We start from the raw sequence: 18,012 nt of genomic DNA, 5'->3' as shown, positions 1-18,012 counted from the left end.
AACTATCTTTCTTTGCATGTAATGAGTCTCATATATTAGTTTCACCTTTTAAGTTGCATTAGTGAAATAAATTAACTTTTGCACAATATTCAAATTTTTCGAGTTTTACCTGTAAATAAGCAATACTAGGAGGCAAAACCAGAGAACAAAATGTTCAAAGGACAAGTTATACAATATAAAGCATCTACATGAACTCATCCCAGAGTACATATGATTATGCCCCCACATTGGTAAATTAAACAGAGCACTGTACTAGCAATGGGCTAACGGCAAGCAATGAGGAAAAATGATAAAAAATCCCCTCAGCCGCCACTAGATGGTGGCAGATTAAAATGTAAAACAATACACATTTTTGATACGGAGCCGAAAGCATGTAGACTAGTCTGCAGGGTAGACTCTGAGGATATAAAAAAAAACTCTGAAAGGGAACCACAAGTACATGCACTTAATGCATGGTCACATAACCCCAAAGACTCAACAAACACAGTTTATTTAAGTATTAAACAAAATACTCTCAGCTCTCTCAGAAATAACCCTGACATCACAGGGTTAAAATAAAACACCCCCTATATACAAATCAGCCTAAAGCAGGTGCGTGAAAAAGGCTTAAGGCGCGAAGGCAATTGCCTGATAATAAAACTGATAATCGTACCGGAGAGAAAAGCTGCGGATTAGGAGGATTTAGCTACTATCCTCCGCTTTATCACGCTCTCTCAGGAATGCAATGTGCAGCCATATACATCACCATATTCTGCTATCCTTACTAGGATACATGAATCTCAAGAAACTGCTTAGTACTTACAGAGCAAGTTTAATCGAGCCAAAAACACACAGTAGAATCCATACACGCTGAATACCTGTTAAACCCGCCTTACATCTCACGCTTCAAAATTTCAGATTTTACATCCGCATAGTGGCGGTTCTGTCGTTATACTCTGTGAACTTAGGGACATAATGGTACTTTAATGTACCGATCCTAAATATGGCTGGAACCCTCTCCTCCTGACCTAGTATAAATAGGTCATACAGAAATACACAGAATAAAAGACCCTGACAGTCCAGGAAAACTGATCGTATGAAATGAACCTTTAATATTAACAAGGGTAGTATTCTCAGTCGCCTAAATCCCTTCCATAAAGAAATTTAAAAAGGAAGACCTTAATACCGGCATTGTCATCCTCTGTATTAGAGAGACAGTAGCTGAGGGATAATTAAGCCCATGATAAGCCCCCTCAATAACTCTGGATCCCACATACTGAAAAGCCTGAGTCTGACCACTAAAAGACTTGTAGGTAGGCTATAAGTTGGCATACATCTTTGTCACTGATTTTCATCAATGGGCCCCGCTGCAAAATATCCCAAACCTGTGGATATAAATACAATACATACACACTCTTAATGAGGGTAAGCAGGTCCCACCAGGTCCTTGACTTTCCAGTCCTTACTCCTTCATTCTGATAATAAATAATAAGAAAAGTACTTGCCCTCCAGAGTCCTCTGCTGTGTGGCATTACAGCAGCTGCAGGTCTGTCAGCCTCATCCAGCCGCTGACAGGGACCTGAAAGTAAAAGAAAGAAGAGTAACCAACCCTAACTTTCTATAAAAGGGGTAGCAATAATGTTAGAAATAAAGCAAACACAACCTTGCCGCTGCTTTCTAACTGCCAACAGCCACCATTACTCTTACTCAAGAGATTGACATGGATACAGTATAACCCCAATCCTTGCTTGCGGGGAAAAGTACCCATAAAAGGATTAAAATCTTCAGACACCAACTTCGCACATCCTCCATTGACAGAGGCAAAGAGAATGACTGGGGATTATGGGTAAGGGAAGTTACACTTAACACCTTTGCTGGGGTGCTCTTTGCCTCCTCCTGCTGGTCAGGAGTAAAATATCCCACTAGTAATTGGAATGACGTTGTGTACTCTCCATGTCATAGGAAAGAAAGAGTTGGCAAAGAAAGAAGAAATCAAAATAGTCAAGTGGAAAAAATACACAAAAAAATAATTTGGTAGGAGGTAATAAGCAGTTTGCTATAATCATTAACTACACTACAATTAGACAGGAAAGCAAAAACTTGGTGACTTTGCAATAAATTCACTACAAGAAAATCAGTAAACACCCTTGACAGGTCAGAACACAAATATATAAAGCAATAATAAAGAAACCATTTTTAAGCAGTTTAGTCATGTGTGAAATCCTTTCCGTACAAGAGACTACAAAAAGATTTCACATACTGTGCAAAATAAAGAAATTCAACAGGCTAAAACAGTGCTACAACCCCAACACTACCATACTCCAAATAGGTTAAAAAAAAAAAACAAGAAAAAAACAAAACAAAAACACTGGTGCAAGAGGTAGGTCCTAAGAAAAAAGGGATGAGCATCAAAGCTCCCTGGTGTTTCTATCTGCTTCAGGTAGGAATGAGGAAATGGCTGTCCCCTTCAATGCCTGATAATTGGCGGTAGGTGCTGCCTTATGAATAATTTTTGAGAAGTAGGTGTGTGACAAAGTATCCAATTATTATGAATATACTGCTGATATTATTGTATTTTTATTTATTTAAGTTGCACAATAATTTGTTTGTCTTTTATATGCCGATAGCTGAATGGATCAACAAATTTGGCAGAAATCTTACAGGTTTGCTTGGGATTCCCATTAATACAAAACACCTGATACAATATTAACTAGATCTATTTTGTGTAATTAACACAAAAAAGATGCATTTCTCTAAGGGATGCAGAGATAGGAGAATTTTTAGACAAGTCTACAGAGAGACGTGCCTTATGGGGCAGAGCATTCCTAGCTTGGGCTGGGGAAAATAAAAGCACATTAATTCACAGGATATGAATACTCAGACACACTATACCAATCATGTATACACACGCATGAAAGAATTCAGCCATGCATGAACTGATTGGGTCTTTCACTACCAAATTGGAGGAACTTTAAATTCAGTTTTCATGTTAGATTTATTTACGCAGTTAAGAATATCTAAACCCCCTCCAGAGATTGTGCCCCAGATATATACCTTGCTTTCCATCTATGGGAAACAGAATTAGGGAGCTATTTGTTTTAAACCCAAATAGAATATGAATATTGCTAAATTATTTTTTTTTTATCATGGAATGTTAGAGGTATAGCCTCTCCTATCAAAAGAAAAATGATCTTAAAACATATCAGAAATGATTGATTTATTAAAGGAAATACAAAGAAAGGAGGTATAAACAAGCATTCCCCCCCCTAAATTCATTAACACACATCAGCCAAAAATGAATCGGCAATTTATTCTTTTTGCAATCTTACAATTGTTCAATCAATGGGCATCTTTCAAAATCAATAAACTGAATGAAGAAGGAGGTCCCCACTTTTGATTTTTAAATTTTAAAACGCTAGTATTAATATTTTTATATTTTGACTGATTTTTTTCTTCTTCCGTTTTTCCCGACTAAATGAATAAATGGGATTGGGTGATATTGGAAAGGGGTAATTGGGAAGAAAAAATATAAAAAAGGTTGTGCACTGTTCTAAGAAGCCTTATGTAGCATAGTCATTTTGCAGCATTCTCCAGAATACTTGGGTTACAGAATTGCACCATCAGGAGCATACAACAAGCACCTTTTTTACAGTAATAGTGAGGCATTTTACTAAAAAAAAAAAAAAAAAAAACAAGAATATAAATTGTATATTGCAATGTTATATCATTAAATTAATTTTTGTGAATTCAGTTTAGTTTTTAAATCCCCTTTAGGTTTTTTGACATTGTGCATAAAACATATAAAATAGATACACCTTTTTTTAATCACTTTCATTGTCTGCACTACTAGATGCTTGTATCCTACCTGGCAGTCATCCTGATTGATCCACTTATGTTGTACATGGTCACGGTTTGGATCACTAAGCCCTGCATGATATGCAAGAGCTGCCAGACCCTCTTTCTGCAGAGTGTCTGCCATTGTATCACATTCGTGCCGTGAGAGGCAATAAATGATCCCAGATTCATCTATAAAAAAAAGACAGGAAAAAAAAAAGAAAATGTAAGCTTGCCTGATAAATTGATTTCCGGATACGGCGAGTCCACGGTTTCATCAATTACTGTTGGGAATATCACTCCTGGCCAGCAGGAGGCGGCAAAGAGCACCACCAGTCAAACCGTTAAGTATCACTTCCCTTCCCACTACCCCCAGTCATTCGACCGAAGGGAAAATGGAGGAAAGAAGAAACACAAGGTGTAAAGGTGCCTGAAGTTTAGTAAAAAACAACTATCATGAAATAAAGAGCGGGGCCGTGAAATCACCGTATCCGGAAATAAATTTATCAGGCAAGCATAAATTTTATTTTCTTTCCTAAGATACAGTGAGTCCACGGTTTCATCAATACCCAAGCTAGAGGATACAGATGAATAGGGAGGGACAAGACAGGCAGACCGAAACAGAAGGCACCAACGCTTGAATAACCAGCCGAAGCAAAAAATCTAATTTATAACATTTGGAAAAAGCATGCAAGGAAGACCGCCTTGCAAATCTATTCCACAGAGGCTTCATATGTGAAAGCCCAAGAAGAAGAGACAGCCCTCGAGTAATAAGGCATAACTCTTTCTGGCGACTGCAGCCCCGCAGTCTGAAAAGCAAACAAATTAAACTTCCAACCAGAGAAAAGAGAAGCAGCAGTAGTTTTCTGTTACAGAGAAAACAAACAGAAAATATATTAAGCACGCACAGCATCCAAATTGTGCACACACGTTCCTCAAGAGATAAGAATGAGGACACAGAGAGGGAACAACAAATTCCCTAACATTATATACACTTAGGATAAAAAAAAAAAAACACGCCTTATCCGAAATAAGATAAAGCGAATCACACTACAAATCCGAGAGTACCCAAACTCTGAGCAGAAGATATAGCAAAAAAGAACACTTCCAATATATATTTTTTTTAATCTATGGAATGCTATGGCTCAAATGAGCCTGCTGCAAAACCTTAAAACAAGGATAAAAACTCCAAGAGGAGCAACAGACTTAAACACTGGCCTGATACAAACCAGGGTCTGACAAAAGATTACACGTCTGGCACATCCGCCAGACACTTGTGTAAAATAAGATTACGCAGAAATCTGAACCTTCAGAGAACTGACTCTCCGGAAAAGGACTGGAGGACCGTTGGTCAAAGGGCAAAACTCCTAGGAATCCTGACCCTACTTCCAAGAGTAGTCCTGGGATTCACACCAATCAGGGAACTAACTCCATACCTTATGGGAAAAATCACCAGAAACAGGCTTGCAAGCCTGAATCATGGTCTCAAAGACTGATACAGAAAAACCATGCTTAGACAGAACTAAGCATTCAATCTCCAAGCAGAAAGTTTCAGAGAAAACAAAAAGTTGAATGAAAGAATGGACCCTGAATTAGAAGGTCCTTCCTCAGGAACAACTACCAAGGTGGAAGAATTACATCTCCGCTAAGTCTGAATACCAGATCCTGCGACTATGCAGGAACTATTAAAATACTGATGCTCACTCCTATTTGAGATGAGCAATGACCCGTGGAAGGAAAGCAAACTGAGAAACAGGGATGTCAGTCTGAAATCCCCAGAAACTGCCAGGGAATTTAACAGAGCAGCCGGCTGATTTCCTAACCTTTAATATAACTTGGCATACTGTGATCTCCAACGCCAGCACCCCCAATTTAAGGGCTAACCTGGAGAACACCCCCGGGATGAAACATCTGACTGCTCAAAAAGTCAGCACCCGGTATTCACTCCTGAATGTGTATAGTTGTTAAACAACAAATGTGAGCGTCGGCCCACCGAACAATCCACGCCAATAATGGCAAAGTAACTACAGGTTCCTCCAAGGTTGTTAATGTAACCCCTGAGATGAAATAGTTCAACCAGAACCTGAAAAAACAGTTAAGACAACGGAGGCCAAGCCATCAGAGCACTGCAGATCGCTCTCAACTCCAAGATGGTTATGGGGAGAGCAGACTCCTCCCAAGTCCATAGTCACCAACCCAACAGGCTATCGACCATGAATATTGACAATGATCCTGCTACCTCTCGCAAGCTAGGCGAGTGCATCAGGGTGGATAAAAATAAATGATTTAAAAAAAAAAAAAAATCTGATTTTTTTTATTTAAATCAGACTTTTGGGATTTAAATAAAATGCTTTTTGAGGAAAATATATTACCATCCAAAGGTTAGTTTTTTAATTATGTAGAATAAGGCTGTATATGCTAAATTTTTTTGGTAAATAAATTCCATTAATCCATTTATAATGTCATGATCTTCCAGAGGTTTTTGTAAGATTATTGGGAAGTTTCTCTGCCTACAAGATATCACAGATGCTTGGTTTACTTTTGCAGTTCTCAAAACTGAATTTGACTCAGCAGAGATCACATGCCTCTTCTTCACAGCAAAAATGTTATAACATGAACAGAGTTGAGAAAAGACCTTAATCCTAACTTCTACAAACCTATGAATACAGAATCAACCCCTTCAGTGCTAAGTTTCAAGAAGTTCAGTGAATAGAAAGAATATTTTTCTGATTGTTTGGAGTGGAATAGATCTGCACAAGAAGAAAGTGAAACTAAGTGTGAGGAAGAAGGGGCAAGAAGACGAGCAGTACTACAAAATGAAAGTGAAACTTGTGGCAAATATTATCAATATCCAGTATGAGGGTCAAAACTTAAGTGCTGAGGAAGAGGAGTTAGCTATGACATGGGTATCCAGCAATCATCCATCTGTAATGCCAACTATAATAAACTTCAAAGCTAAGGGGGAACCATTCAAGAAATATATGTTTGCTGAAGATATTTTAAAGAAAGTCACACCAGTGAACTGGTGGAAGTCACTTAAGCACTTGGATTTAGAGACTGTTCAAGTAATGATTTCACTTTTAACAGCAGTAGCTTCTTCTGCAGGTGTTGAAAGAATATTCTCTTCCTTTGGACTCATTCATACTAAATTGAGAAATCGTTTGGGACCCGATAAAGCAGGAAAGCTTGTTTTTCTTTTCCAGATTATGAACAAAGAAGAAGCTGAAGATGACGAGTGAGCTACAGAGGACAGTATTTAAGTTTATCATGTGTAGGCTGGGCTGACAGTCTAAGTTTCTTAAAATATATATATTGTGTTTAGCCAAATTAGTTAAACATGGATGTTTGTTTAAGCAAATAACATATGCTGTAATGTTATTGTTTCAGTTGAATAAATCTATTTAAATTGTTTCTAGGAAACAACAAAAATGAGGGAGGGGGCGCCCTATAACAAAATACTCACTAAATCAAGTGATTTACGGCTATATAATTAAGGATCCACAGTGTGGAAATATAACAACCTCAGTAGAGAAAGAACTATACGTCATAGAGAAAGAACAATACCTCATGGAGAAAGATAGGTTAAAATATAGTATTAAATGGCTATACTACAATAAAAAATATCTCAAAGTGAGAAGCAATAAGGTGATCCAATAGTGCAATAGTATATGGTATATGGTGAGCGATAGTACATCAAAAATCAATATCAGAAGCAAACATAGGTGAGTGACTCAGTATTGGTTGAGTTAAAAAGTCACAAAATTAAGTAACAAGTCTCTGGTGAGATCGAGGCAGCTATCTGTAGAGATCCAGGCCGGGGTCAAAGGCAGCAATCTACAAAAGACAAGAAAAGACAGAAGCGCCACATGGCCCAATATTGTTTGGTCCAAAATCAACTATATATATGAGGGATTGAACTCACATTTGTGGAAGCACCTCAATCAGTGCTAAGGGAGCAGTCTGGGATCTATAACAGTCACCCAGAAGACTAACAGCCGGCAATGATATGATGTCTGTATCAGAGAGAAAAAGGAAACAAAGGTGCCTATATGGCCTAGTATTGCTTTTACACGGATAAATCAATTGCAAGAAAGGGGAGTGGTAGTCACAATAGTTGTAGCATCTCCTTTGATGCTATAGAGGCAGGGTGGGATCAATAGTCACCCACCAGACTTAATCACAGGCCAACTGGACACAGGTGGAACTTCCAGGGAGACTGGTAATCAGGGCAGGACCAGGATCCGGCAGCAATCAGGATTATCCAAAAATATTTCCCTCTCAGCCAGAGGGATGAGAAGATAGTAGCAAATAATAGCAAGTGTTCAAATATAAAAATTATTTTATTAAAATAATAAAAACAGAGCGACGCGTTTCTCAGCAACAAGCTGTTTCATCAGGCTTCATACAACATTGAGGAACACTTGCTATATATATATATATATATATATATATATACACACTATATATATTTTTTCATTTAGTCATTTTGTTTATTACTATATGATTGACTCACTATGGACCAATGGTATCCTAGGCCCCTCCTATTACCATGTGATAATGATTAAGATTATTAAGATGTAGGGTATATATATATAGCAAGTGTTCCTCAATGTTGTATGAAGCCTGATGAAACAGCTTGCTGCTGAGAAACGCGTCGCTCTGTTTTTATTATTTTAATAAAATAATTTTTATATTTGAACACTTGCTATTATTTGCTACTATCTTCTCATCCCTCTGGCTGAGAGGGAAATATTTTTGGATAATCCTGATTGCTGCCGGATCCTGGTCCTGCCCTGATTACCAGTCTCCCTGGAAGTTCCACCTGTGTCCAGTTGGCCTGTGATTAAGTCTGGTGGGTGACTATATTGATCCCACCCTGCCTCTATAGCATCAAAGGAGATGCTACAACTATTGTGACTACCACTCCCCTTTCTTGCAATTGATTTATCCGTGTAAAAGCAATACTAGGACATATAGGCACCTTTGTTTCCTTTTTCTCTCTGATACAGACATTATATCATTGCCGGCTGTTAGTCTTCTGGGTGACTGTTATAGATCCCAGACTGCTCCCTTAGCACTGATTGAGGTGCTTCCACAAATGTGAGTTCAATCCCTCATATATATAGTTGATTTTGGACCAAACAATATTGGGCCATGTGGCGCTTCTGTCTTTTCTTGTCTATTTAAATTGTTATTAAGGTAACTATTATTTTTCTCCTTCCTAAGTACAACAGAAAAGTTGTCCAAATATGAATTATATTGAATAACCTATTAAACTGGGGATAAAAAACTAATATGAAAAGTTGTTATTCTAAAAATCTTCATCTACTTGCATATTAAAGTTATACCAGCAACAATTAGTCTTTATGTAGAAAACTATGATTTAAATCAAGCCTTGCTGACTAGTGATTTAAATCGTGATCTAAATCAGTTTGATTTAAATCAAATCCACCCTGGAGCGCTCTACCACTAATTCCCCACTCTGATCCACAGAGAAGAATCTCATGTTGACAGATCTAGATCTATCCTCCGAGACAGAGCCACAAGATCCCGGTCTACTATCTGAACAGGCATAACAGCAGACTCTCAGATGGAATCGAGCAAGGGATAATGTCCAACGAAGCAACCATCAGACCAATTACCTCTATTTTCTGACCTCTGTCAAAATATTTTCAGAGATAGGGAAACTAATATGGTCCCTAAGAAACTACACTTGTAGCTGGAACAATGGAATTCATTTTCAGATTCACCTCCATCCAAGGGAATGAAGACAGACAACAAGATCTCTGAATGACAGTTTGCTTGTTAAAAAGATGGCTCAAAATAGCCCCAAGTTTGACAGGAACTCAGGAACTTCACCTCCTCCTTGCACCAAAGGCAAAGAGAATGACTGGGGGTTGTGGGAAGGGAAGTGATACTTCACAGTTTGACTGTGGTGCTCTTTGCCTCCATAACATCCAAAGGAGGAAGAAACAGGAACTCCGGACTCCAGAAACTTGTGCAAAGAAGTTTATTCAGCAATGTTGCTCATAGTAAGGTGTGTAACCTAGAATAGACCTGACGCGTTTCGCGCATGCGCTTCATACATACATACACATATATATATATATATATATATATATATATATACACACACACACACCTCATAGCATAGATTGTTACCATTCTGTTCACAGAAATATAGTATTACAACATATCTTATTTATAGAATACCACAAACTGGGGAATTACCATCTAACTCAGAATTATAACATTATAATTACTATGCATCAGTTGATACAAAATTAATATTACTAACACTTCCCTCACTCACTTGGAAAGTGTTTCTTGATCCAATCCACACAATCCAAAGCTACCTTCTTGGGCTTTTTAGGCAGGACCTCATATTTCAGATTATGCCGGTTAAAGCTCATTGAAAATCTGTTAAAAAATCAAAATTAAATGGCAAGATAAAATATAAAACATAAATCTGGCTTCAATCTACTGGTTTACAGCCTAATCTTATTGTGAGTAATAAAATTAGACTGCTACCCAGGGTATGTAGATATTTAGTTGTAGTTGGACATGTTTATGTAATGTATAGCAAAATAATGTATGAGTGGTTGTAAGTCAGCTGAATATTATACTTCCCAATTTCTGCAATCATCAACATGCCGTCCATGATTTATTTTTATCTACACCCAGATATCAGACTTACATCTGTGGTCTCGTCATCTTAAGCTGGTTCAGAATGTCTTTCTGTACTCTTGGATTTGCAGTGGCTGTGAGAGCCATCATTGGCACAGAGCAGAATTTCTGACGTAGCATATTCAAACGCTTATAGTCTGGTCGAAAATCATGTCCCCACTAAACGAGGTGGGAAATCACTTGCATAGAATTATTGTATTTCTTCTAAAGAAAAAACAAAACAAAATACAAGATGCAAGGAACAGGATTATTGCTTACCTGGCTGACACAATGAGCCTCATCAATCACAAAACGTGACAACAGCTGACGCTCATACAGATTTTCCAACGTGGCTAGAAGTCTAGTGCTTGCACAGACCTGGACACCAAGACAGCCAATCATTAATACTAAAGCAATTCCTGCAGATCACAAATAGTTACAATACAAAGAATAATAATAATAATAAAGAATACTGCTAACAATTGTTTTGGAACAACTGTTTTGGCATACATGCTTTTTTAAGATCAAACTAAATACCTCTTCTACATGTTTGGCATTTTACCCACGAGCAGCATGCTGTAACTTTATATTATAGTGATGAAACTAACCATTTACAAAATAAAAAGCTCACAACCATATGATTCGTTGAAACAAACTCAAGAAAAACATAATTTATGTAAGAACTTACCTGATAAATTCATTTCTTTCATATTAGCAAGAGTCCATGAGCTAGTGACGTATGGGATATACATTCCTACCAGGAGGGGGCAAAGTTTCCCAAACCTCAAAATGCCTACAAATACACCCCTCACCACACCCACAAATCAGTATAACGAATAGCCAAGAAGTGGGGTGATAAGAAAAAAGTGCGAAAGCATAAAAAATAAGGAATTGGAATAATTGTGCTTTATACAAAAAAATCATAACCACCACAAAAAAGGGTGGGCCTCATGGACTCTTGCTAATATGAAAGAAATGAATTTATCAGGTAAGTTCTTACATAAATTATGTTTTCTTTCATGTAATTAGCAAGAGTCCATGAGCTAGTGACGTATGGGATAATGACTACCCAAGATGTGGATCTTTCCACGCAAGAGTCACTAGAGAGGGAGGGATAAAATAAAGACAGCCAATTCCGCTGAAAAATAATCCACACCCAAAATAAAGTTTAAATTGAAAAAAAAAAAACTGAAAATATAAGCAGAAGATTCAAACTGAAACAGCTGCCTGAAGTACTTTTCTACCAAAAACAGCTTCAGAAGAAGAAAACACATCAAAATGGTAGAATTTAGTAAAAGTATGCAAAGAAGACCAAGTTGCTACTTTGCAAATCTGATCAACCGAAGCTTCATTCCTAAACGCCCAGGAAGTAGAAACTGACCTAGTAGAATGAGCTGTAATCCTTTGAGGCGGAGTTTTACCCGACTCAACATAAGCATGATGAATTAAAGATTTCAACCAAGATGCCAAAGAAATGGCAGAGGCCTTCTGACCTTTCCTAGAACCGGAAAAGATAACAAATAGACTAGAAGTCTTTCGGAAATTCTTAATAGCTTCAACATAATATTTCAAAGCTCTAACTACATCCAAAGAATGCAATGATTTCTCCTTAGAATTCTTAGGATTAGGACATAATGAAGGAACCACAATTTCTCTACTGTTGTTGGAATTCACAACCTTAGGTAAAAATTCAAAAGAAGTTTGCAACACCGCCTTATCCTCATGAAAAATCAGAAAAGGAGACTCACAAGAAAGAGCAGATAATTCAGAAACTCTTCTGGCAGAAGAGACGGCCAAAAGGAACAAAACTTTCCAAGAAAGTAATTTAATGTCCAATGAATGCATAGGTTCAAACGGAGGAGCTTGAAGAGCCCCCAGAACTAAATTCAAACTCCAAGGAGGAGAAATTGACTTAATGACAGGTTTTATACGAACCAAAGCTTGTACAAAACAATGAATATCAGGAAGATTAGCAATCTTTCTGTGAAAAAGAACAGAAAGAGCAGAGATTTGTCCTTTCAAGGAACTTGCAGACAAACATTTCTCCAAACCATCCTGAAGAAACTGTAAATTTCTTGGAATTCTAAAAGAATGCCAGGAAAAATGATGAGAAAGACACCAAGAAATATAAGTCTTCCAGACTCTATAATATATCTCCCTAGATACAGATTTACGAGCCTGTAACATAGTATTAATAACAGAGTCAGAGAAACCTCTTTGACTAAGAATCAAGCGTTCAATCTCCATACCTTTAAATTTAAGGATTTGAGATCCTGATGGAAAAAAGGACCTTGCGACAGAAGGTCTGGTCTTAACGGAAGAGTCCACGGTTGGCAAGAGGCCATCCGGACAAGATCCGCATACCAAAACCTGTGAGGCCATGCTGGAGCTACCAGCAGAACAAACGAGCATTCCTTCAGAATCTTGGAGATCACTCTTGGAAGAAGAACTAGAGGCGGAAAGATATAAGCAGGATGATACTTCCAAGGAAGTGACAATGCATCCACTGCTTCCGCTTGAGGATCCCTGAATCTGGACAGATACCTGGGAAGTTTCTTGTTTAGATGAGAAGCCATCAGATCTATTTCTGGAAGTCCCCACATTTGGACAATCTGAAGAAATACCTCTGGGTGAAGAGACCATTCGCCCGGATGCAACGTTTGGCGACTGAGATAATCCGCTTCCCAATTGTCTATACCTGGGATATGAACCGCAGAAACTAGACAGGAGCTGGATTCCGCCCAAACCAGAATTCGAGATACTTCTTTCATAGCCAGAGGGCTGTGAGTCCCTCCTTGATGATTGATGTATGCCACAGTTGTGACATTGTCTGTCTGAAAACAAATGAACGATTCTCTCTTTAGAAGAGGCCAAGACTGAAGAGCTCTGAAAATTGCACGGAGTTCCAAAATATTGATCGGTAATCTCACCTCCTGAGATTCCCAAACCCCTTGTGCCGTCAGAGACCCCCACACAGCTCCCCAACCTGTAAGACTTGCATCTGTTGAGATTACAGTCCAGGTCGGAAGAACAAAAGAAGCCCCCTGAACTAAACGATGGTGATCTGTCCACCACGTCAGAGGAGTGTCGTACAATCGGTTTTAAAGATATTAATTGAGATATCTTTGTGTAATCCCTGCACCATTGGTTCAGCATACAGAGCTGAAGAGGTCGCATGTGAAAACGAGCAAAGGGGATCGCGTCCGATGCAGCAGTCATAAGACCTAGAATTTCCATGCATAAGGCTTACTTAAGGGAATGATTGTGTCTGAAGGTTTCGACAAGCTGATATCAATTTTAGACGTCTCTTGTCTGTCAAAGATACAGTCATGGACACTGAATCTATCTGGAAACCCAAAAAGGTTACCCTTGTCTGAGGAATCAATGAAATTTTTAGTAAATTGATCCTCCAACCATGATCTTGAAGAAACAACACAAGTCGATTCGTATGAGATTCTGCTAAATGTGAAGACTGAGCAAGTACCAAGATATCGTCCAAATAAGGAAATACCACAATACCCTGTTCTCTGATTACAGACAGAAGGGCACCGAGAACCTTTGTAAAAATTCTTGGAGCTGTTGCTAGGCCAAACGGCAGAGCCACAAACTGGTAATGCTTGTCTAGGAACGAGAATCTCAGAAACTGATAGTGATCTGGATGAATCGGAATATACAGATATGCATCCTGTAAATCTATTGTAGACATATAATGCCCTTGCTGAACAAAAGGCAGGATAGTCCTTACAGTTACCATTTTGAATGTTGGTATCCTTACATAACGACTCAATATTTTTAGATCCAGAACTGGTCTGAAGGAATTCTCCTTCTTTGGTACAATGAAGAAAAATCGAAGGAGAGAGAACAGCACTCCATGAGATAGAACAGAAGCTGGAAAATCTTCCATGCATGTTCATTTTTATTGAATTCCTCAGGGTGCCAGTTCTTTTTGCACACTATGCCCCTTCACAGAGAAAAAAAATATCCTGAAGCATATCAGTCTGACCCTGCCCAATGACAGTCCAGCGCCAAAATACCAGGCAATTCTTCTCTGAACAAGGGAAGCAACAACCCCAGACGATCGTTTCGGCCTCCTATGGGCCTCGTCAGTGAGGTGCAGTTGTATCTCTCTAAGGGCAAGTGTGCATGGAGTCCACGTCTGGTTTCCCCATTACTCTTAGGGTGACCCAAGAATAATTTGCATAAAAATCGAAGGAGAGAGAACAGCACTCCATGAGATAGAACAGAAGCTGGAAAATCTTCCATGCATGTTCATTTTTATTGAATTCCTCAGGGTGCCAGTTCTTTTTGCACACTATGCCCCTACAATGAAGAGATTTGAATAAAACCCCAGCCCCTGTTCCAGAACTGGAACTGGCATAATTACTCCAGCCAACTCTAGATCTGAAACACATTTCAGAAATGCTTGAGCCTTCGCTGGATTTACTGGGGCACGGGAAAGAAAAAATCTCTTTGCAGGAGGCCTTATCTTGAAGCCAATTCTGTACCCTTCTGAAACAATATTCTGAATCCAAAGATTGTGAACGGAATTGATCCAAATTTCTTTGAAAAAACGTAATCTGCCCCCTACCAGCTGAGCTGGAATGAGGGCCGCACCTTCATGTGGACTTAGGAGCTGGCTTTGATTTTCTAAAAGGCTTGGATTTATTCCAGACTGGAGATGGTTTCCAAACTGATACCGCTCCTGATGATGAAGGATCAGGCTTTTGTTCCTTGTTGTGACGAAAGGAACGAAAACGATTATTAGACCTAAATTTACCTTTAGATTTTTTATCCTGTGGTAAAAAAGTTCCTTTCCCTCCAGTAACAGTTGAGATAATAGAATCCAACTGAGAACCAAAATAATTTATTACCCTGGAAAGAAAGGGAAAGCAGAGTAGACTTAGAAGACATATCAGCATTCCAAGTTTTAAGCCATAAAGCTCTTCTAGCTAAAATAGCTAGAGACATATACCTGACATCAACTCTAATGATATCAAAGATGGCATCACAAATAAAATTATTAGCATGTTGAAGAAGAATAATAATGCTATGAGAATTATGATCTGTTACTTGTTGCGCTAAAGCTTCCAACCAAAAAGTTGAAGCTGCAGCAACATCCGCCAAAGATATAGCAGGTCTAAGAAGATTACCTGAACACAAGTAAGCTTTTCTTAGAAAGGATTCAATTTTCCTATCTAAAAGATCCTTAAAGGAAGTACCATCTGCCGTAGGAATGGTAGTACGCTTAGCAAGAGTAGAGACAGCCCCATCAACCTTAGGGATTTTGTCCCAAAATTCTAATCTGTCAGATGGCACAGGATATAATTGCTAAAAACATTTAGAAGGAGTAAATGAATTACCCAAATTATTTCATTCCCTGGAAATTACTTCAGAAATAGCACCAGGAACAGTAAAAACTTCTGGAATAACTACAGGAGATTTAAAAAACCTTATCTAAACGTTTAGATTTAGTATCAAGAGGACCAGAATCCTCAATTTCTAATGCAATTAGGACTTCTTTAAGTAAAGAACGAATAAATTCAATTTTAAATAAATATGAAGATTTATCAGCATCAACCTCTGAGACAGAATCCTCTGAACCATTATCAGAATCAGAATGATGATGTTCATTTAAAAATTCATCTGAAAAATGAGAAGTTTTAAAAGACTTTTTACGTTTACTAGGAGGAGGAATAACAGACATAGCCTTCTTAATGGATTTAGAAACAAAATCTCTTATGTTATCAGGAACACTCTGAGTATTAGATGTTGATGGAACAGCAACAGGTAATGTAACTTTACTAAAGGAAATATTATCTGCATTAACAAGTTTGTCATGACATTCAATACAAACAACAGCTGGAGGAACAGCTACCAAAAGTTTACAGCAGATACACTTAGCTTTGGTAGCTCCAGCACCAGGCAGCGATTTTCCAGAAGTATCTTCTGACTCAGCTTCAACATGGAACATCTTGCAATATGTAATAGAAAAAACAACATATAAAGCAAAATTGATCAAAATCCTTAAATGACAGTTTCAGGAATGGGAAAAAATGCCAGTGAACAAGCTTCTAGCAACCAGAAGCAATAAAAAATGAGACTTAAATAATGTGGAGACAAAAGTGACGCCCATATTTTTTAGCGCCAAATAAGACGCCCACATTATTTGGCGCCTAAATGCTTTTGGTGCCAAAAATGACGCCACATCCGGAACGCCGACATTTTTGGCGCAAAAGAACGTCAAAAAAATGACGCAACTTCCGGCGACACGTATGACACCGGAAACAGAAAAAAAATTTTGCGCCAAAAAAGTCAGCGCCAAGAATGACGCAATAAAATGAAGCATTTTCAGCCCCCGCGAGCCTAACAGCCCACAGGGAAAAGTCAAATTTTAAGGTAAGAAAATAATTGTTTTATTCAAATGCATTATCCCAAATATGAAACTGACTGTCTGAAAATAAGGAATGTTGAACATCCTGAGTCAAGGCAAATAAATGTTTGAATACATATATTTAGAACTTTATAAAAAAGTGCCCAACCATAGCTTAGAGTGTCACAGAAAATAAGACTTACTTACCCCAGGACACTCATCTACATGTTGTAGAAAAGCCAAACCAGTACTGAAACGAAAATCAGCAGAGGTAATGGTATATTATATATATATATATATTATATATATATATATATATATATATATATATATATATAAATATATAAAAGAGTATATCGTCGATCTGAAAAGGGAGGTAAGAGATGAATCTCTACGACCGATAACAGAGAACCTATGAAATAGACCCCGTAGAAGGAGATCATTGAATTCAAATAGGCAATACTCTCCTCACATCCCTCTGACATTCACTGCACGCTGAGAGGAAAACCGGGCTCCAACCTGCTGCGGAGCGCATATCAACGTAGAATCTAGCACAAACTTACTTCACCACCTCCATGGGAGGCAAAGTTTGTAAAACTGATTTGTGGGTGTGGTGAGGGGTGTATTTGTAGGCATTTTGAGGTTTGGTAAACTTTGCCCCTCCTGGTAGGAATGTATATCCCATACGTCACTAGCTCATGGACTCTTGCTAATTACATGAAAGAAAAGGTGATATATAGCATGCTCCTTCTTTTTGACAGATAGTTTATTACAGCCCTCCTTGAAGGTCTGTGTAAAGACCAAATTAATGTGGTGTTGGAAAGGGGTTTTGTTTATGGGTCAACAACTGAAATTGCATAGCAAGAGCAAAAGAAATAAAATGTAGAAAACCCTTCATCCAAACTCCCTGAAACCAAGAAAGGATTTCTGAATATTTGCATCTGTACAATGGGACAATTTGGAGGAGATGGACCCAATTGTAACTCTTATGTCACTTATGAAATATTTACATGTCATAATACAACCTAAAGGTAGTCTTATTTTAATACTTTTGTATTTATAGTACCATCAGAAAGATAGTACAGTACTGTAATCAGAAAGGTAGTAGTTTTTTAGACACACACACATATTTATACACACACACATACATATATGCACATATA

General features: G+C 38.1%; 1 protein-coding gene across 1 annotated transcript in view; it reads right to left on the bottom strand.

The window, feature by feature from the left end:
• Nucleotides 1–18,012, bottom strand: part of BLM (BLM RecQ like helicase) — a 117,526-nt gene that overhangs the window by 71,501 nt on the left and 28,013 nt on the right. The window contains 4 exon segments of the mRNA XM_053719573.1: nucleotides 3,845–4,005; nucleotides 10,127–10,233; nucleotides 10,511–10,659; nucleotides 10,759–10,857. Coding sequence (XP_053575548.1) covers nucleotides 3,845–4,005; nucleotides 10,127–10,233; nucleotides 10,511–10,659; nucleotides 10,759–10,857 — 516 coding nt within the window.

This window comes from Bombina bombina, chromosome 6, assembly GCF_027579735.1.
Source record: "Bombina bombina isolate aBomBom1 chromosome 6, aBomBom1.pri, whole genome shotgun sequence".
NCBI lineage: Eukaryota > Metazoa > Chordata > Amphibia > Anura > Bombinatoridae > Bombina > Bombina bombina.
This window is presented reverse-complemented; position numbering and strand designations above follow the sequence as displayed.